Below are 22,458 nucleotides of genomic sequence, written 5' to 3' on the forward strand. Positions count from 1 at the left end.
GCACATGCTATCCTTGTATGGATTTTTTTTTTTTTTTTACGCTCTCCAATTTGCTTTTCAACACTATGGTAGCCAAGTCAGCTCTCTTGATTTATAACCTTTCCAGAGACTTGCAAAAGATGCTAGAGAAAAGATTGCTGCAGAGCCTCAGGGACTCAAAGCTGCTCTGCTGCTCTGTCAGTGATTTACAACCAAATTCCAGCCCATTCCTGTCTCTGTGCTTATGGAGGCAGACACCACCACCTCGATGCACAAAGCAGAAGCAAAACAAGTCTTTGTGTGAGATGTTGGAGCAGCTGTGGTAAGGTCAGAAGGGTCTTGTAGGGCTGAAATGTCTGCAGTACTTCAGAGTAGTTTGGGATTTCCCCCGACAGACACACACCCAAAGGAACTTCATTTGATTTTGTGTTTGGTTGCTGGGTTAGCAGTGCAGTGATGTTACTGCAGCCATCTGCTCGGTGGTCAGAACTTAGCTTGGTTTAAAAAGACAAAAAAAAAAAAATCTGTACTGTGTGGAAACTTAATTTTGTTTTACCTGTAATCTTCCTAGTTGTGGAAATGCTTGAAGCCAAATTCACCACTGAAAGCTCGGATTTCGAAGCAATGGTGCGAAATTGGTTTCCAGGGTGACGATCCTAAAACAGATTTCAGAGGAATGGGTCTCCTGGGCTTATATAACTTGGTGTAAGTATGTCCCTCTGCAGATGGGTTTACAAGTGTCTGAAGTCATGAAAAGGAGCATTACTTGCAGATTCTAGCAAATCTGTGGGAATAATTTAGAAAAGTGCTAGGGACTTCATATTAAGCAAATGAAAGAATTTATTTGCTAGCCTAATTTTTGGAGTGTTTCTCTTCTCAAAGGGGTCTCCTTTCTTTCAGTATTCCTAATTCAAGCTTGTAATACCAGTTGCTAAGCCCTTTTTTTCAGTTTCTCTGTGACACAGTAAGTTAGCACTCTCTTCCTACCAGAAAGAAAGTGTTAAGTATATTTTCACCAGTATCTAGATCTCCTTAAACACAATGCCCTGGAAGTATGTAGGTGGGAGGGTTATTTATTGCTCAGCTGCATTCTTTAGGAGTTTCATGCTGAATTCTGAGCAAAACACTTGGTATGCAGTCACTGATGGCAGATTTAGGTAGTTTGACTACTACTTCAATTTCTGTCGATACTCAGAATTAAGCAGTGAGTTTACATCACTTTTTCCTTCCAACTCATGCACACCAGGTGTTAATGCTATAGCTGTGCTTTGTAATTTGGGAATTGACTAATGCCTGTTATTTTCTCCAGCCCTTGTAGTTGCTGCATGCAGTTACATAACTTAGAAGCATTTGGTAAAATAACTTTTCCTTACGAGGTGAAAAATAAGTATTTTCTGCTTTTATAGATTGAAGGACAGAAATCATCCTCTGTCCGTATGTTGTTCCCTAGTAAATCTCTGTTGAGGATCTGGACTCTTGACTCTGGCTTTGACCTTCCATTTGAAATTAATCCCTACCATGTATTTAATTTCCTAGTCTTCTGTGATGACTCTTATCTTGCTTAATGAATCTGCCAGATCAAGAAGCCTGAACTGCTTTCTCTTGAGCTCAGCACCCGACATGCTCTAGTCATAAACAACTGATTTTCTGTAGGCTGGGTAGAAAGGAGAATGTGGTAATGCACATTCACTGAACTCACACACGAGTGCACTTGGAGTTGGAGGCTTCTTTAATCTTTCAGTTTGGGGGTCTGAGAGGCAGTTTAATGAGTTTAACACATCAGATGCAACTCATACTGTGTAACACATGCACTGACCTTTAAAAAGCTAACATAAACAGCTTAGTATGACTTCAGATGCTTTTTCTGTTTGTTTTTTTTTTTAACTATTCACCCTAAACATGTATGTCTGCAGGTATTTTGCTGAATGGGACACTGAGATTGCTCAGCAAGTTCTCACTGATTCTCTTCACCCTAAATACAGGTAATACTTGAGACCAGAAACAATAACTTGAGAGAGCACTCTGCTGGCTTTGTTTGAGGAACAGGGCTGTTTTTTCTCTCTTTGTTGGGCATATCCTTGGGTTTTGCCACATGCTGACTGTTTTATAGTACTGATCCTGAAAGCTGATGAGGTGCAAAAGGCAAACTTGTGTTCTGAACCTTGGAAATAGTTAAATTTAGTGTTAAATGTTTTCATTTCTGATTTCAAGTGATTTTTATGTTTTTATTTACCTTTCTTTTAATTTGTTTGTGTTTTTTCATAATAAAGGGAAGTCACTAAGAAGGAACTAAGGTATTTTTTTTTCTTTTTTCTAAGTTTTCTGAGACACTACATGTAAATAAAGATCAATCTACAATTTGATGTGTTATAAACTCAAAGTCTTTGTTGCAACACCAAGGGATCCATATTCTTTTCTTTAGACTTGACACAAACTGTGGGGTGGTATACTGGGTATATATGAACATGCTTATATATCAAAAATGAAATCCACCTTGCTTGTTGGAGTGAAAGTGACTGACTTGATAATCATAAATAGTCTAGGCCAAATATTTGTTAGCAGAGCTGAAAAGCCCCTTTATTTGTAGTCACATACTCTGTGTATCTTGACTAACGATGGTTCCAATCTGGCTACTCCATTGTCCTGACTGTTGAGGGATCAGGTACCTTCAGGTGTCACAAACTGTATGGTAGGTAGTTTGTCAGTAAAAGACTCCATAATTATTGGGGGGTAGAGACCTCTCAGCTAGTTACATAGAAATCAGTTGCCTTAATAGACATTTTTCTTCTGCCAGTAATGTTAGATATCCATAAAGCTGGTTCATACCTAAATCCTGAAGCTTTTGATCTTCTCAAGCTTCTTTTGGTTTCTTTTCTGTTGAGTTCCTAATGGTAATTGTGTGACTAAAAGCCCTTGGAACATATTAGAGTTCTTTCTTTGCATGCTTGATTACAAGGGCAGTGTTGGAGTGCTGTGTGAGCATGTGCAATTTCTGTGCCTTGACAGCACTCAGTAGAAGAGAGATGCTGCCCATGGTGATCTTCCTGATGTGGTTGCTTAGCAGCTGTGCTGTTTTCTGATGGGATCCTGATCAATGGATTTTCTGTCTCAGCTGAACTGTTTCACTTGTCCACATCCTATGTGTGCCACCTTTATTATTCACTGTTACCTGGGGTTTTCTAACTGGTGTTATGCCACAGCCTACAAAGATGGCTCAGATTTTAGAGGATGAGCGTAGAATAGTGTACTCCTGTATGCAAAGCTATTTAGGAGCTGAGGTTTTGTCCTCATGCATGCCACCCAGTAACCCTCAGGTCACAATGGGTATGAACCTATTAGGATCTTAAGTACTTAATGACAACCATTTTTATACATTATATTTACATGAAGTTCAGAGAATTGTTTTTAGTGTAATATATATTTATTGAGGTTCAAGAATAGTCTAAGAACAATGCTTTCACTCATAGCTGTCTATAATTTGGGACCTGAAGCTTGCAAACTCTTGATTTGCCTTACTAAGGCAAAACCCCCCGAGCCATGCCAAGGTTGTAGGCCCCTGGTTAGGGTCAGTTCTGTGCCTGCCTTTAGTGGGTTATAAATGCAGGCAATGATTTCTGCTAAACTTGCTCATTTCAGTAGACTCAAACCTGGTTAGTGGGATGTTGGCTGACTGGTTGGATCACACAGCTCTTTTAAATCATTGAAGAGCTGAAATGTAGTTTAAAATCAATCTGTTCCCTAACTAATTTTATTTTAAGAGAGGCGTATTCTGTGTCCTTGAAAAGCACTGCATTATTGTGCCAAGTAACAGGAAACATTTTTCCTTACCTTTGGCTGTTGAGTGATTTCTAATTTGGCCAGTCATAGGAACTTACTGTCAGAGCTGTACTTTCATGTTTGCTGCCTCAGGTGAATCGTGCCTCCAGTGATGAGTATCATCATGTATATCTCTGAAAAAAAAAAAGCTAAAACCATCTTTGATTAGTTAAGTGTAATTTCAACTTCTTGTACAGCCCGAGCCTAACTGAAGTGGATCACTTTTGTGATCAGTTTAGAACACAATGGGCTTTTGCTGAGAGCATTGACATAGGTGCATTTTGTAATGGTGAGAGGAGTTTGTTGGCAATGCTCTAAACAAGTTACCCATTTCAAGTCTGTTAATATCAATCCATTCAGCCACCAGCAGTGTTAAAGGGGATTAGCCATTTAAAAGAAGGTAAAATACCATGTTCAGTCAATGTTATAACATCAGAGAAGTTGAAAGAAAATGTTTGTCAGTTAGTAATGCTTGGCAATATCTGGATTTTAATTTTTTTTTCTTCCTCAGCCAACTTAGCAAAGCTGAATGGGAGAAGAAAAAGTTTGATAAGGCAATTGGGTAAGTTTAAAGTTTTTTATTTGCTACAGACACAGCAGGCAACAATGATGCTGTATATTTGAGGGAGAAAGGGTGTTTCCTAGTTACTTCTATGAGCATATGTTCATCTGCTGTCTTGACCACATCTTGGTTTTGATCAAAGATTACAGGAGAAACAGTTCAAGTTACATTCAGGAAAAAAAAAACAAAAAAATTGTAGCAAGGAGAAACTTTCTCTACGTGCTATATATAGTGCAGTGATTAATATCTGTTTAATTCTTCTTAGTACATGACATGATCAAGTTTCAATTCTTGCTGTCAAAGCCAGGTTCAGAACTGCTTTTAGGAAAATATAATAGCAAAGAAATAGCACTGAAGGTTTTTTCTTCTCTACCAGTGGGTTTGGTATAACTGCATTATTCATGAAATGGAACGGGATGTTCCTTCTAAATGTATCTAAAAATCTGTAATACAAGATTTTACTGCCCAAATTTAATTTTTTTGTGAAACTTGCCATTAGGCCTCATGCTGAAGTTAACTTCTGCACTTCTGGGTTTGTTTTTTTCCTCCTGAGGTGCAAAAAATGTTAAAGGAAAAGCAAATACTTCAGTTTGCTTGATAGAAGTAGTTGAAAAAATACCCAAGATACTGTAGAGAAGAGAGCTGTCTTTAGCTGAAAAAAAATTCCAATCACTGAATATCCAAACATGTTTGTTTTTATCACTGAGTGTCCGTGTGAGTATTTATGTGCTTTTTGGGAAATAGTCACTGCTAGAAATGTCAAGTTCTTTATGCACCAGCCTTACAAATCAATTTCCAGTTTCTGAGTTTTGTTGTGCTTAAATATACTTCACATGTTGATATCTCTTAGCAGGACAGAGTTTGCTTAACGAGTCTCATTTTCTTGTGTCTGATTTAGGGTTTTGCCTGTTTTCTTCCCTGTGTCTCTAGTTGTCTTTTAGGAAGAAATTAGAGGTGACTTGACTGGCTGTTTTTTCACAAGCTTTTTAGCTGTATGAATGCCTTTATAGGACAGGTTGTTGAAACCTGATGTACCTAACTATGGGTAATGAGTTCCAGAGGGAACTCCAGCAGTTAAAAATAACAAATGATGGGTCACCCTGCAGCCATGGCCACCGTGTGGAGTCCTTGCCCTGTTTCAGAAGCGAGTGCAGGAGCACGGGGACGTCTGTGCTTGTTCTTATTTTGTAGGAATTAATCAGTACTGTTCCACTGAAAAGGCTGGCACTGTGATGAAACTCCTGTTTTTACTGTGACCATGTATTTCCCAAGGGAAATGCTATACAAAGAATGCAGGATAAATGTTTTCCTTGCTTTCCTCCCCACACACACCTTGGAAACTCACAAAGGAGAGAATTAATACATCTCAGTAACACATGAAATCTGCTGTGTGAGGGTCATCAGTGTTTCAAAAAATGTGCTGAAAGAAGGTGAACTCTCAACAAAAGTCACTGCTTTTCCTTACAGCTACTCTTTTGCTATCGTGGGCATTAACATAACAGACCTTGCATACAACCTGCTGGTGAGTGGGGCTCTGAAGACCCATTTCTACAACGTTGCTCCAGAAGCACCGACGCTCACTCACTTTCAGCAGACGTTCTGTAAGTGCTGGGTGTGAGTGTGGGGCAAGGGGTGGAAATGCATCATTGTTACACTGCCAACATAACACTGCCCATAGTTGAAAACAAAGAAATAAAGTTTTCTGACACAGAACAGAGACTGTGCTCTCCTGTATAGGATGACTGGATTCAGCTCTTAAGCTGTGATGGAGGCCACTACCAAACCAAGGTGTAAAACAAATACAAACAAAAATTATCCACCAAGCACCTTAACAAGTGACCTTCCTGTTTTCTAAATAATAAGAAGAAAGCAAATGTGCTTTAAGGAGTGTCTGAATATTGTTTCCCCTTAAATTCAACTGTCATGTGATACTTGCATCTACATTCTAGTGTTACTCCCCACCCTTTAGCAGAGTTGCAGCTCCACTGCCAAAATAATGCTTTGACAGCTCTTTCCCCTTTATTTGAGCATCCCTTCTACAGCAGAGGCCTGTTGTTCATCTTTGCTCAGTGGGAGTAACACTTCTAATATTTTTCAATGTGTAGGCAAGGAGCTGATAATAAGTACCTGCAGCATCTGTCCCTGTTTTTATACTCCCTGGTTTTATGTTTCAAATTGTGAATCCATATGTCAAGATGACTAGTGACTTCTTGTATTTATTTTGAGAAATTCTGCCAGTGTGTGTAATATTCATCCAATTTTGGCACTGTCCAGAACAGCTTTAGTCTTGTTCCTGCCCAGTGTCATAAGGTGTCAGATCTCAGTGACCAGGATTCTCTGTGCAGATCATAATTATTAATTCCAGGCTACTTTCTAATTTTATATGTCACCTTTGCATGCTGTATTTATCTCTTCTTCCCTCTTATTATTTTGTAGGCTACTTAATGCATGAATTCCACAAATTCTGGATTGACGAGGATCCTCTGGACATAATGGAATTCAATCGCGTTAGAGAGAAATTTTACAAGCGGATCTTGAGACAGCTCCAGAACCCCGAGATGGCTCTGTGTCCTCATTTTGCTGCATCAGAAAGTTTAATCAATATGTAGTTACTCAGTTGATTTTGTTTGGAAGCACTGTCTCACTCTTGGTTTAGATCACTGTTAGACCATCACTAGCATACTGAATGACCATGGCAATCGTGTGCATGTTTTTGGCGCAGTGCTCATCTATTTTTGTCACATGATCCCCTTATGCTTCTCTTGCTGGGGATTCTTCATTTTAAATGGGTGCTCATATTGCCTCATTATGCAGTGTTACCTTCTGAATTGATGTCCAGATATCAGAGTTTTTCTATTTTTTTAGATTTTCCTCATAATTCAGCATTGACGATTGAATTGTATTTCTCTAGCAGTGTTTTTGTATATGTGGAATAAGTAGCTGGATCTTGTATTGTGAAAGCTTTTTAACTTCTTGGTATGTTTTAAGATAACTACTGGCATTTCAAGCAAAATACATGTTTGGACCTCATCTAGAAGATAATGTAATTTAATCTAATGCAGACAAACACATTGAAGTCCAATTTTCTCCATGCAACCATTATACGCTTAATGCAAAATTAATGAGGCTTATGAGATACAAGTTTCAGTGAGAAGAGTTTATGCAGAATTACGATTAAGTGCATGAATACCAAATGGTCTGGTGATGCTAACACAGTGAACTGTGAACACATTCACAACTAACAGATACTGGCAGGGGCCAAAAATTGTAACATCAGGCTGTTGTCACCAACACCACCATGCTGAAGCGTGGTCTAGATTCTTGCACATTCCTTTGGATATACAGAGGTTAGTGTTTTGTGTCACACGTTGGAAGGCAACATGATTTGGTCACGTGGTGCTTGGTGAATTCAGGGAAGCAAAAATATGTATCTTTTCTTTGAACTACTGAAAATGTTGCTTTGGTTAATTCCGTTCCTAAGAGCTGGGAGAAATAATTGATTAAAAGGTTTAGAGCAAAACTGCTTGTGTTTCCCAGACTACGTATTAAAAAAAATTTAAAATGGCAAACTGCCTTTTTTCTAAAACCATGAATGAATAAAAGTGTTTGACACTAAGATTGTGTAGTATACTGAACAACATCTACCATGGCATTTCATACCCATGGTATTTTTTACCTTCTAAGCAATCAATTTTAGTATTATATGTTTGTGTAAATCACTTGCATATGGAGATTAAATTGAGTAGTGTCCAACTACTTGTGAATTATATGAATAAATTATACATCATTCTAAACTGAAGCACTGTGGCTTTTATTTTTGAGATATGCAGTAATATAGAGGGAAAATGTTTTATTTAATGGATTTATTTAAAACGGGTTGTAACAACTCTGTGGTATTCCCAAGGCTGAAGTGTGCTCACAACTTCTTCAGATAAGGTGCTTTATATCATATTAGTTACTGCTTGGGCCATCACTTTATTTAACAAAAATAAAAATAAGGAAATGGGAGTACCTCAACTTCCTAGGAAGCCCCTTGGGTTTAAGTTGTCTCATTTCTTTGCTAAAATGTAAGCTGGAGGTCAGGACTATTCTACACGGCTGGAAACTTGCACTCATGGAGTTTAACAGCAGAATTTTATGGTATTGCAATAATTAGTCTTCTCCAATGAACTTGGAAATACGGAACTGGAAATATTAACATTTGCATATTTTGCATGAGAATACAAGGAATAAAAACAATGCATGTTTAACTTAATACCATTGATTTTGGAAAGTGGTTATTTATAGCCATTAGGTTTCAAGGACTTTTTTGTGTGACTGTTGAAGCTTCTAAAACAGGTTTCTAGTAACAGTTTTCATTGTTTCAAATTTTAGGCTCCCTCTTTCTTTCCTTGCCCCACTCTGTCTTAAATATCTTCTGCAATTTATTAGGGTACACTGGTTTATTTTTAATACTCTGCAGGGAAGTTCATGGAGTTGTGGGGGAGGGAGGGAAGGTTCCTGCTACCTTCTTACTGCTCTAATCCTCTTAGATATGCCTTGTCTCAAGGTGTTAACTTCAAACAAAATCAGAAAATGTCATCTGGCTCTGTGTCAGATTGTATCATTATAATCTAACTGGTTTGGGTGATCATTTTTCCTGTCTTGCAGGAAGATAGATTGAAGCTAAATGTGGAATCCCTTCTCCTGTGGAGCCATTGCATGGTGGTGCCTTCAAATCTTATCATCCTGCCTGCTTGTGCTTCAGCTTTGTCCTGTGGCATGCTTGTTCCCAAAATCTGTGTCAAACCTGGGGCAGAGGATAGCCCTGGTGGGTGCCTAAAACTGTCTGGGCACTGCTGAGGGAGGATGTCTGTCAATCACTGCCTTCCTTCCTCCCAAGAATGACTTCTTACCATGATGCAAACCTAAGCATTTTTTTTTTAAAGTTGGAATTTACGCTATCACTAGTACAGATCCAAACTGACCTGTGAGCAACTGGATGCTGCTTTCCCTAGGGAGGAGAAAATGAAAGAAATGGGGGGAAAGTATTAAAAAGTTGTTTCAATGAAGAAGAATCAATATTTATACTCACTGCAGGGTACAGAATTTGGTTTAAGTAAGTATAGAGAAGGTTTAGGTTGGATTGTTCGAAAAGCTTTCCACAGCTTCATGGTTGTTGCATTTCAGCAGCCATCTCTCTCTCAGGCTCATGCCTGGCCATGTGCATCTTGGGCAACAAATGCTTCCTGCCCAGGCTGTAAAATAAACGGTCACCTTCTTTCTTAACAGGCAATTTTTCCCAGGCAAATAATTTACATTGGCAATGCCACACAGCCCAGGTGTCATTTTAAAAAGGCACAGCTGTGTTGTAAGTCTAAGCCGCTACTTCATTGCATAAAATTCAAGACAACATGTTGAAACTATGCAGAATATGCCTATGTATTGCTTTGCATTGGCAGATGAGAATATAATTGATGAAAGTATAATATTGGGAGATTGAATGTGTTATAATGCAGAAATGTTTACCTTGATCTGTTTAAAGATAGGGAGGAAAAGGGCTGTGTAGTATAGGAGTTCTTTAATTCTGTATGCATCCTTTTATAATGGTGCCTGTATTCCTCCGTTACAGATTCAGGCACTTCCCACAGCACAGCATTTTCTTATCCCAGCTAATGTGTATTTAAATTGTTACCAGGGCTCCTTCAACAATGGAGGTGGACACTGACCTGCCTTCACTAACCCTGGTGCTCAGCCAGCATCTGTGGAGCTGGGGCTGTGAGGGCCGACAGGATCTGTGCCTGGAGGCTGCTTACAGCCAGGAGGAGGAGAGCAAGTGCTACTCCAGCTTCCTGACACTTTTTGGCTTGTAGCTTTGGTTGTTTTTTGTTGTTTTTTCTTCGAGGCAAGGAGAAATATTTTTGCTGTACTTCAAATTGGCTCTATTTGGAAGGTATCAGTTTTTCAAATGCTGGTGCTGGTGGTATTTGTATGTACTATTTTTAGAAGCAAACGAGGTCTACCTCATCTAAATGATTTGTTTTGGACAATTGTATCTCCTGACTGTTTCCTGGAGCAGCACTGAAGCTTGATTGGAAAATTTACTGTCATGTAGAGTGTAAAGGAGATTTTTTTTTTTTTTACATGGAAGAGCAATCTTTAAAAGCACTTGTGCCCACTGTGTGCCCTATAGGGCACAGACAGCTGGTGATGACTTGGCAGGCTGAAACACTTTGCTGCAAGCAGAGCATTTTCAGCATGTCCCCAGCTGTAATAAGTGCTGCTGGGTGGAACAGGAACGGAGTGCTGATGCTCAAGTTAATGAACACAGATCTGCCTCTGCTGGCCCAAGGAATCACTGATAGCATCGTAACACATTGGCTTCCATTATGAGGGATCATCATTTCTTTCTTAATCCCCCCTTTCATGGATTGTAGTCAGCTTTGAACACATCATTTACTGACCTGTCCCTTTTTGTCAGAATGTGACCAGAGGTTTTTGACCTTTCCACAGGAGTGATCAGCATTGCAGGGTTGTCCCCTAGTGTGGTATTGCAGATTGCAGTCATTCCTGCCCGAGCTCCAGAGGAAACCTCAGTCTGCAGCTCCACCACTTGGATGGACCTGACTGAGGTGGAATCAGTTACAGCCTGGAATAGTAACTGGAGTGCAATTCTATAACTGGGAAGTTCGTGTCTTTGGCAAGTGCTCTTGGGGAAATAGGGAAACTCTGTATACACGTTGGGGAATATGAGAACTCTGATTATACTATTGCTGTCCCCCAGCTGGCTCTCAACAAGCATGACATCATCAATGTATGACCATTTTGGCATCCCAGGAAGACTCCCTGGAACTGTGAGAGAGAATTGTTCTACTTTGAATCTTGTTAACTACCCTGATTTCTACCTTTCACTCCTTGCTTGGAACTTGGGAGCTCAAATTTTGCACTAATGAATCCTCTAGGCTACACTGAGACAAACAGTAGGGTTCCCCTCTGTAGTCTTGCATCTGCAGCATGGTGCAGCTAAAAATCACATTAATTCTTAAAATAGATGTTTTGCAGAAAACAATCCTGAAACGGACAAGGAAATGAATTATTCATTGTTTTCCTTAGTTTGAGGCAGTGCAGGTTTTCTGTAAGACTTGCCAAAGATTAGACAGGACTCTTCCTATCAGCTCCTGTAGGAATATGGCAGGACAGGCTTTGTGCTTTCCCCTGTGAGCAGTGCACATAGAAATCAGGTCATTACTTATTACAGTAAAGGAAGCTGTTCTACTCTATATAGAACTATAATTAGAAAAGAGATTTAGTTCTAAAACCTCCAAGCAAGAACTGGGTGTAGCAGCTTAACTCCAAAGGAGCTACCAGGAGGGGCAGAGGGCTGGTCACTGGGCCTGCGCTCCACTGTGCTGAAGGACTGTCAAAACTGTAAGTGGTGTGTTTCCCCAAAGAGCTTCCAGCTTGGAATGAAGGAGGGTAGCAGGGAAGCATGAGGCAAACACACACCAGCACAGCGGGCAGCTCAGCAGAGCAGAGCAGCACAAGAGGAGCTGGAAAAAAGAGACATGAGGTCGCCTGTTGTATGTTTACAGGCAGTATCACCCAGTTGAAAGGGTAACCAAGGAAGACACATTCAGGTGGCTGTGAAAAACCTAACTCATGGACAACAGGCCATGGCACTGTGACACTGGAAATGAGGACACACATAGCAGACTCCAGCTTGAGCACTGCATCGAGCTCTGGGGTCCTCAACACAGGCAGGACATGGATCTGTTGGAGCAAGTTCATAGGATGGACACCAGGATGATTGATTAAAAGGATGGAGCTCCTCTCCTATGAAGAAAAGCTGAGAGATCTGGGATTGTTCTGCCTGGAAAAGAGTAGCTTGGGGTGACCTAATTGCAGCCTTCCAGTACCTGAAGATGTCTACAGGATGGGGAAGCTATTTACAAGAGCTTATAGTGACAGGACAAGGGGGAATGGCCTCCAGCTAAAAGAGGGAAGGTTTAGATTAAATATTAGGAAGAAATTCTTTACTGAGAGGGTAGAGAAACACTGGAGCAGGTTGCTCAGAGAATTTGTGGATGCCCATCCCTTGAAGTGTTTAACAACAGGTTGGATGTGGCTCTGAGTGAAAGGTCTCTGTCCATGGCAAGCAGTTAGAACCAGGTGAATTTTAGGGTCCCTTCTAATCCAGGCCATTCTGTTATTCTGTGATCCCTGGTGCCTACCACATAGATGAGAAGAAAGTCTGTGATTCTCAAAAGAGACTAGTCAGGAAGTATCAATAAGATGTAGATACAGCCTAAATGTGAAGCCCTGAGGGGAGGCTAAGGGCCAAAGTGTGACCCTTGGTCATGGTCCAGAGAGAAGATAGGATTGTTCTCTAAAATTAGAAATTTTCTTGGCACATGAAACCTATGAAACCTGCCTTCTCACCCCTGAGAATCTGCCTCTGCTTGATGTGCAGAGAACACCAAAGGGGCAGGATGCAGAAGACCCAAGGATGCAGTTTGCTGTCTCTTTGATAGGGGAATTTGTGATGCAGGCTTGGCTCTGGATTGTCTCACATGTTCCTTTAAGCTGTTATGATTAGCCATCATTTGCCTCTTCACTCTCAGTTTCCCATTCCTATTCAACACTGGTTGCTTGGTTTGAGTTTAATTCAGCTGGCACACACTTCACCTCCAGTTTCCATGCCTCTGGCCCCACTGGCCCTTCTCACACATTTGTCCACAAGCCATTTTGCAGAGGATGTGAGTGTCACTTCTCCATAGCTCTGTGGCCAAAAAGGAGCAGAAAAAGAACAGTGGGAGCAGAGGTCTGAGCAGGCTGCTCTGAAATGTCCTGACCTGGTGAGCCTCCTGCTCCTGCCATGCCCTGGCCCAGCTTGCAGGAGGCCACTGTGACACCAGGGGTAGGAAAGCTGCTGTAAGCTTGGCTGCCTCAAGGCTGCTTTGCTGTCTGTCCGACTGCATTGTGCCTTTCTTGAGGGCTGTGGGAAAGGAACACGAGCATGTGGCTGCATGGACAACCCAGGGATTCTCTAGCTCAGCTGCTGACAGTGCATGGCATTGTTCTGCCCCTCAAGCACCCTTAACCTCCCACCAGGCTCTCTCCAGGGAGAATCAGCCTCTTCTGTCTTGCAGAATAGAGTGTGTGTGTGGGGGGGGTGTAGTTTGTTTTTTGTCCATTCCTGAGACAGGCCTCAGTTAGTGTAAGTCATGCCTGTCTGCTGTTGAATTCAGCAAATTTACACAGGTTCCAAATCTGGCTGGAATAAATGAATCCAGCCATAGCAAAGAACAGGCAATCCTGAGCCTTGGCAAGAAGTTATGATCCTAGCACAGTATTCTCCTTCATTTCCTGGATAAAAAGACAGGTCTGAGGGAGATGTGGATGTGAACACCAACTATCTAGCTGTAACCAAACATCAATAAAAATAGAATAAACTCCTTAACATCAACGTAATATTAAGAATCAGACTCTATTTATTTGTCTGGAGGCATGAGGGAATATCTCCTCTGAAATACTGTGCATGCTGTGTACAGGAAAGCTCCTGTTTATATACTGTATTTTACAAACATATTCACTGATTGCCCCAGAAACAAACATACATATATGATAGTCATTTCCCTGAAATCATTGACTTATTTTCCCTTCCTTTACACATTTGTCCTTCTGTGCTGGGAGTCTCTTTGGTGGTCCCTGGTGGTCAGCACAAAGTCACACCTGAATGATCAGTGAACTAGTAAAAGTTGGCAGACCTGGGGCTGATTGCTTTCCAGTTCTCCTCCTTACACAATGGGCATTGTGCAGTTCCACAGGCCAGTGGGTTCTGAAGAATAGGCATTGTGTGAGCTCTCCAGGTGTAGATGATTTTTCATCTGGCAACACAGAGAGTGGGTCAGAAAGCTTTCCTTGATGGCTGGTGTGAGTGCCCTTGTACTAATGCATAGAGAATAATTCATATCCTTAGAGACCATTTAAAAAGCTCACCAGTGACTTTCTCCTTGTGTGAAATATCAGTGCTTTTGGAGTGCTAAACTAATTTCTAATTCCAGTAGAGATCCAAAAGATAAAGAGAGATGGTGGGAACCTGCATTTTGGAGCTGTCTGAAGTGCAAATCAGACAGAGATACTGGTACTTCATTTTGCATGTATAGGTGCAAGCTAAGAATAGAGAATAAAGTATTAAACATCACTGTCTAGAAACAGTATCTTTTGTGATCCTCTTCAATTTATAATGGATGTCTATAATCACTGCCTATGAGTCTTATACACAATAGCAATTAACTTCTATGTCACAGTTCTATTCCATTATTTTTTAGGCACAGCAATGACAGCTCCTAGACATCTGAGTGAAGAGAATTAGAAACTCTCTTCCCCAAAGAGAGAGAATTGTCTTTGGAGTAGATCACTGTGGGAGGCAATGCTGACTATGTCATTTGGGTTAGGTCATCTGTGATGCTACTGAAAATTTAATCAATATAACCCTAATATCAAGTGCCTAAACTTCAGAGAGGGATATGAGCACAAGTGAAAACATTCATAAGACCATGTACCTATCTAGGAAAAAGGGAAGCCTGAAATACCCATTGCAGTTGGGGACTGCGGAGTGATGAATTACCTGCACCAGCACTGGGACTTCTACATCGGTCTTGCACTGTGCCAGGAGTTAATTCCAGGACACCTTAGCTCACTGCTGCTCTTGGGCTCAAAGCAGTTGCAATATTTTTATTTTCTTCATATTAAACTTTCTGTAACAAATGGTGCAATGGGAAAAATACTGTGGTTTAGAGGGTGCAAATTTTTTGTTAACAAGCCCCCATAATATCAGTGTATCTCAGTAGACTGCTGTCGTGTGACTGAGTCCCAATAACCATGCTCCAGCAATGCTTTGCCCACCATAAGGAATTCAGTTTCACAAAATCACTGTATCTGGATGAATAACACCTACTTGTCACATTGGAAGAAAAGGAGGTGCAATGCAAAATAATGTAGGTTTCAAGACAAGTAGAATACCCTCTCAGAATGAAATATCTTGGTTTATAGTTGGCAAATACAAATTTTGGATATGATCTCATTGTTTTGTCTCAGCTGCTGTAGCAGCCACTTCTCTGACATGGCTGAATTTTGTGTTTTTCTGTGTATATATATACACTGAGCATGGAACACAATGTTTCATCTTGCTTAAAGCTATCACATCACCATCCTCCTGCAACACTTGAAATCTGGCCTTTAAGCAGCATCTGTGCCAATTTTGGCTGAGGTAATTTTCTTCATGGTAACTACTACGGGGCTGTGGTTTGGATCTATGCTGGAAAGAGTGTTGATAATACAAAGATATTTTTGTTATTGCTGAGAAGGGCTTATACGAAGACAGCAGTGAGTAAACTGGGGGTGCACAAGAAGTTGGAAAGGGACAGAGCTGGGACCAGTGAGATATTCCAGACCATATGGAATCATAATCAGCATATAAAGCTGGAAGAAGAAGGAGGAAATGGAGATGCTTGGTGTAATTGTATTTGTCTTCTCAAATAACCAGTAAATGTAATGTATCCCTACCCTGGAGATGGCTGAACACCTACTTGCCTATAGGAAGTGGTAAATTAATTGCTCATTTTGGTTTTTTTGTATGCGAGGCTTTTGCTTTTCCTACTAAACAATCTTTATCTCAGCCCATGACTTTTCTTGCTTTTACCCTTCTGATTCCCTCCTCCATCCTACTGTTGGGGGGTGAAGGAGTGGCTGGGGGTGCTGAGTTGCCATCTGGGGCTAAACCACAACACCACCTGAATGCAGAAAGTCAATATCCCTGGCAGAGGGGGCAGCTTCCTCTGTTTAATGCCTGGCACTTTTTCTAGTTTCTAACGAGCTAACCATCATACCTTTGGGTTTTGCCTCCTTGCCTATTTTTTCACCTGCATTCTTACCTCCCCAAAACCAAAGTCGTGCTCCTCCTTCAAAAATCTTCTTCTTGCAAGGCCCCCACAACCTAAGTCTTCATCACTTATATCTTATGTCTTGGTAACTATACAATGAATTTGAAGATAATAAGATAATAAGAGAAAATGAATTTGAAGATAATAAGAGAAAAAAACAAAACCACGAAAGACCACTTCAGAGCCATAAGCACCAACATTTTTATGAACAGGTTCACAGTATGGCAAGTGAAGGGCCATTATGATGGTGAAAGGTCTAGAGAGGAAGCTGTGTAAAGAGCCGCAAGAATCACTTGGTGTGTTCAGTCTTGAGAAGAGGAAGCTGAGGGGAGACCTTATCATGGTCTGCAGCTTCCTTGGGAGGGGAAGAGGAGGGGCAGGCACTGACTTCTTCTCTCTGGTGAACAGTGGCAGGACCTGAGGGAATGGCCTGAAGCTGCATCAGGGGAGGTTTAGGTTGGATATTAGGAAAAGGTTCTTCACCCAGAGGGTGTTTGGGCACTGGAACAGGCTCCCCAGGGAGATTGTCAGAACACTAAGCCTGGCAGAGTTCAAGAAGGACTTATAAAATGCTCTGAGGCACATGGTGTCATTCTTGGGGTCATCCCGTGCAGGGACAGAAGTTAGACTTTGGTGATCTTTGTGGATCCCTTCCAACCCAGGTGATTCTATTATTAATTGCCTTCCAGCTGACCCTACTGCCTTATAACCAAGGACCGTTCTGGGGTAAAAGCAAGAGATTTCTCTTTTCGTTCTAAAAAGCAACCAGAGGTGGACAATGCCCTTCTCCCGGTGCCGGGGTCCCTCCCAGACCCGGCGCTGCCGCCGCCTCCCGCCGGGCAGAGCTCCCCTGCAGCCGCTTCAGCACCCTGGACAGTGCCCGGGGCTGGCACGGCTCCCTAGGTACGGACCGCGTGCCCTGGGCCTCCGAGGCAAAAAATAATAGCCATCTCTGCCAGGTCCTGGTAATTCCAGCCAGAAGTTACAGCCCTTTGCTGCCACTGAGTGCTGGAACAATAGCAGTGGGGTGTTTGGTAACCATCTCCACGAAAGCCCTGTTAATCAAATTAGGTAAATTGCAACAGAGTTTCTGACGGAATTCAGAGCTTGGCAGTCATGTTGAGGCCATGCCCTTCAGGGCTTTGGATCTGTACTGAGTGATTTTTCGCTCAGTTTGTCTGTCAGAGTTCACAGAGGGGCTGGACAATGCTCTTGGCCATGTGGTTTAGTTTTACATATTGCTGCGAGGAGCAGGGTGTTGGACTCGATGATCCTGATGGGTTGCCTTCCAACTTGAGATAATTTATGGTTCTATTCTATCAGGAGTTTCCTGAATAGGAGTTGGCTCACCTTGGGGATAGTCTCCTAAGGATCCTGCACTTCAGACCTGAGAGATCTCAAAGAGACAGGAGCAGGCTGGAGGAAATAAAATCAGTGCAGCTTCTGTTTTCCCTAAGGCAAGCATTTTGCATGCTGTGAAACACTGCTCTGAGTCACCTAAATCCTTCCTAAATTCCATCAAGGCAAGTATAGATAGTCCTATTCACAGGCTTTTTGTTTGTTCATGTAAGAAAATTACAGCATCTTTCTATTAGCATTTCTCTCCATTGTAAAAATGTCCTCCTTTCATTGTGCCAGGCTGGGAAGGCTGAGACCTCTTAAACCCTGAAAGAAGCCTTTGATATTTGCTTTCATAGGAACACCTCAAGAGTTAGTATCCCTCTCCAAGCTAGGACAGTTGTTATAAAGTATTTCTGATGGATTTTTGAACCCATTCCCTGGACCACTGGTGGCAGCATCTCTTGACATTGGTGGCCCCACAACTCTCAGCACTGTAGCACAGTAATCAACTACACCACCCATTAGTTAGACTAAGAAAACCTCCCTTAAGTCTCCGTTGCTAACATCCAAACCCATTACTTTGTGTGCAAGGAAGGAAGAGTTTTTTGCTTTCTTCTTTGCTGCTATGTTGTATATATTTTAAGGCTGTTAACAATCTTCTTTTGCCTTATTTGGCCCATCCCCTTTCCCAGTGAGGTGCCTAGTGTCTGCCGCTGGGGTTGGCCACATTGGTGCCCTGATGACAGGTGACACAAAGTGCAATAACTCTTCAAAATACCTGCTGAGATCTAGCAGTCTGTGGGGTAAGCTTCCTATGGAGCCAGCAAGTCTATCCTCATATTTGCCAGGACTCCATGTCTTTTTTTTTTCCTTCTGCAGGTTTGTCTAAATGTTTTTAAACATATCTCTTCTGTTTTCTTTAAAAACATCTTGTACTTTTGAGTTTTACATTTCAGTTTTGCTTTATGAAATGCCTTTCTTCATTCTATATGTCACTATTATGTTTGCTATTTATTTGATGGACCGAGACACTGCAAATAGCCAGTCTTTTTGCCCTTATTTGCTATTACTCATGTCTTTTCTTCAGCTACGTTTTTTTTTTTTGCCAAGGTAAAGGGATCTGTATATACTGAATTTCTTGTCAAGTAGAAATTGTTACAATGCTTTTTATTGCATTCTGCAATTTTTCCAACACTAACCATAGAGCTGATGTGTTCAAGGAACTCTCTGCAGTAATTCCTGGATTTTTCCTGTATACCAGTGTCTGCTGAGCTCATTTTTTTGTGCATTGGAATGTTCTTCCTCTCTATGTATCCTCCTTCACATTTATCAACTTTTATCTACCATTTTATCACTTATGATTTGGCATTCAGATGACTTCCTGCAACCCCTCATCTATGACATTTATACCACCAGAAAATTTTGCAAGCCTTCTGCTTTTCCTGTAAATACCTTAAACAATGCAGTCTCTTGTGGACCTCCTTTTATTATGCAGTTTCACTGTTCACTGCCCCTCTCTTTCCACCTTTCACCTAGTTAAAGGGAGAACTCCCCTTTCTCTCCCATCACAGTTTGTGGTTTTTAAAAAGTATTGATTGGCTCACTTTTACTATTTCAGAATGGTAATAGATACCAAGAGCAGGATTGCTCTTTGCAGAAGCCTTGCCAACTTTTCTGCTTAGATTCATAGAACCGTAAAATTGTTGAGATTGGGAAAGGCCTTTAAAATCATCAGCTCCAACCATTAACCTGGCACCACCAAGTGCACCACTAAACCACGGCCCTGAGTGCCACATCTTTTAAATACCTCCAGGGATGGTAAATCCATCACTGCCTTGGGCAGCCTGTTTCAATGCTTGACAACCCAAAGCAATTATGTGCCTTTGAATTCTATCTAGTTTTCTGAGGCTTGGCTTTTTTTTTTTTTTTTTTTAATATGGAAATGGAGCTTCCTGGTCTGTAACTGCCCAGCTGTCCTCTGCAGTCCTCTCAAAAACTGATACTTCATCTGCCACCTCCCATTTCTCTGGTACCAGTCTGATGTGAGCAATAAGTTACACTCCACAGTAACCTGGCAGGCAATTTCATATCCAAGCTCCCTTAAAATCACCGGGTGAACATCATCTGGTCTTGCTGATATATCATCATTCATGCTATTGGCTTCTGGCCCGTCAGTTGAGACCATTACTCATCACCTGCAGATAAAAGTTCTAGCATGGAAACTCTCCTAATCCCTTCCACAGTGAGCACTGCTGCAGGTAATTAATATACCTCTCCTATATCAAACATAATTTCTGAGCACTCCTGCTCTGTATCTATCACCTGCAAACCCTGCAGTCTCCTGGCAGGTTGCCTGCTTCTGATGTATTTTATTTTTAGCTTCTAATGCATCTGCTCTGGTGTTAATCAAGAGTTTTCTTGCCCTCCTTACAACCTTTTATTTAAGTTTTCTGAGCTCTTTTCAGTTTTACCAAGGTAGATACATTTTCTGTGTTTTGAGCAGTAGTGTTTTATTCATAACTCCTCCCTGTGTTTTGCTGAGTCTTCTTTCAGCCTTCCTAGTGCCATATGGAAATTTTCCTCATGCCCATCGTGGTCACTGTCACACCATCATTTTACAAAGGTAACATTTGATCCTGATTCTGTGTTCTGGTAGTGGCTGCTCTCCTTCTGTGATGTCTGACTGCTCAAGGAGAAATAATTTATGTTGCTAAAAAATGTAGTAGGAATTAGAGTCCAGTTTGATATTTTCCCACTTTGTGGAGATGGTGTGAAGCTGGAGTTTTATGTGGCCACTGTGCTTTCTGCGTTACAGCCTCCCTGGTGTCTTATTCTGGTTGACACTTTAGTCCTAATTGCATTTTTTCTATTTTTGATATGCCAGGCTAGAGGGTTATTATTTTTTTTTAACAGTGAGTCTATTTTGATAAAGATTTCTTTAATTTATGCTGCTCCTTTACTGATATTGTTGTCTTTGTCTTTCTGATATTTGCATTAACACCATGTCCTATGGTCTTTTTGTGTTTCTGGCTAAATGGGCCTTTATTTGTTGAAATTGTTGATTGTTTTGTTCCCCATCTGAATTTTACTGACTTTCACTCTATTCTATATCAGAGAATGCAGTATGGTATGATTTTAAATCTTGAAGCTGAGCACTACACATTTGTAGCTTGCTATTTATGCAGACAATCTTTCCCCAAGGCTGAAAGGAGCTTTCAGTAATTTCAGTGCTCAGGTGAGTGCAGACTCAGAAGAGAGAAGAGCCAAAACTCACAACCTAGGCTGCAAAGGGAGTGCGGCTCTGGGACAACAGCTGTAAGCTCCCACATATAATCTTACAGGAGATTTTATTTAGCCTCATTATGCCATGGAATTGACTGTATCTGATGAGACAGTTTCAGTTTAACAGTTTTCTTGATACACAACTGAAAATGCAGCTGAAGTACTCAGAGGTATCAAAAAGCAGAGAAGTCTCTTAGACTGAAAAAAAGAAGAAAACAACCAAGGCTTAGTGTTTTCAGTGCTTATTACCTTCTGACTTCACTTACATTTAAACCACTAAAAAAAAAAAGACTAGATTTAAAATTCTACTGGGGTTGTAAAACTAAATTTGTTGCAAAAGAAGTCTATTAAACTCAGTTAATTGTTATTTTTTATTTTGTTCCAAGCCAAATAAGTTTTAGAACCTAGCAATCCAAAAGCATAGTTTGAAATACAGGTATAGATTTAAAGTGTGAGGCTTACTCTTTCCACATCATAGCTTCATAAAAGTGTTAATTAATATTTCTTATAGTGAAATTCTCTTATTGAAAATTGTGTTGAAGTGAAAGATCTAAAGCTACTTCTGGAGTATCTCTTCCAGGGGATGCTAAAACAGAACTTTGTGGAGGGCAGGTCAAAATCAGAGAGACACAGAGGGGCAGATCCCTGTCTGATATAACCAGGCCCAGCTCCACTGGAGCACACTGGGGAACTGGCTTGCAGCAAGCAGAAGCAGATCCTGCCTAACATGGTAACAAGGCTCAGGTCAATCCTACTGGAGCTGGCAGTCACCAGTGAAACTGTGCTGCATGTATTAAAAAATTATGTCCCTGCTTTTAGCTATGCCAAGAGATGTCTGTGAACCACAAGCTGAACAGCAAAAGGCTTGAATACAACAGGGAAAAGAGGTACATGCAAAATCCATTCTAGATTATTTGTTGTTCAATGTGTCCTGTAGTTTTGATTAAGGAATTGAGTCACTCCCACTCTACATTTTGGATGATGCATCTGGGTCAGGCTGTCACAGTGATGTGCAAGCCCACATACATGTCATGTGCATGTAGAAATGTGCAGATTTCTATGAGCACGAGGTAGGATCTTCTCCAGGAGCTCTCCTCTCAAGGCATGTCTCCATGAGGGACTAAGTCCCTCCTGAGCAGCTTAGATACCTGGATCACCATGAATATCCCAGCCTCATTGATTTGATCTTCAGGTCACCTGAGCCACACTTGTTCCAGGCCTTCATACACGTGCAGGGACAGCGGGATGGAGCAGACATGAACAGGGTGTGACATTATTCTGGTAGACTGTGTACAGCTCTGGCCAGGAGGCTGAGCCAAACCCCACAGCCTGCTTCCCAAGAGGGCAGAGTTGAAACACAAGGAAACAGTCATCTGGAAGAGAGACACGCCACTGGCTGCTCCTCTGGGTACACCAAGAGGCATAAATGCCAAGCCAGAAGATTAGGGCACATCCAGGCACATATAAAACCCTTCCTGGGCCCTGCCATACAAGCTGTAGTAGGAGGAAGCATGAGTCTACATTTACCTAACCACTGCTGCCAAAACCAAATTA

The 22,458-nt window shown here is 41.3% G+C and overlaps 1 protein-coding gene across 2 annotated transcripts in view; it reads left to right on the plus strand.

The window, feature by feature from the left end:
- ELMOD1 (ELMO domain containing 1) overlaps nt 1-8,528 on the plus strand; it is a 43,245-nt gene extending 34,717 nt beyond the window's left edge. Inside the window, exons 7-12 of one of the 2 annotated variants that reach the window (XM_063393512.1) lie at nt 551-684; nt 1,893-1,961; nt 2,250-2,273; nt 4,307-4,357; nt 5,825-5,958; nt 6,794-8,528. In XM_063393512.1, the coding sequence (XP_063249582.1) occupies nt 551-684; nt 1,893-1,961; nt 2,250-2,273; nt 4,307-4,357; nt 5,825-5,958; nt 6,794-6,966 (585 nt within the window). In that variant the 3' untranslated portion in view covers nt 6,967-8,528. The remainder of the gene's footprint in view (nt 1-550; nt 685-1,892; nt 1,962-2,249; nt 2,274-4,306; nt 4,358-5,824; nt 5,959-6,793) is intronic. The other variant, XM_063393513.1, reaches the window with a different exon arrangement.
- Nucleotides 8,529-22,458: the final 13,930 nt, after the last annotated feature.

This window comes from Prinia subflava, chromosome 3 (genome assembly GCF_021018805.1).
Source record: "Prinia subflava isolate CZ2003 ecotype Zambia chromosome 3, Cam_Psub_1.2, whole genome shotgun sequence".
Classification (NCBI taxonomy): domain Eukaryota; kingdom Metazoa; phylum Chordata; class Aves; order Passeriformes; family Cisticolidae; genus Prinia; species Prinia subflava.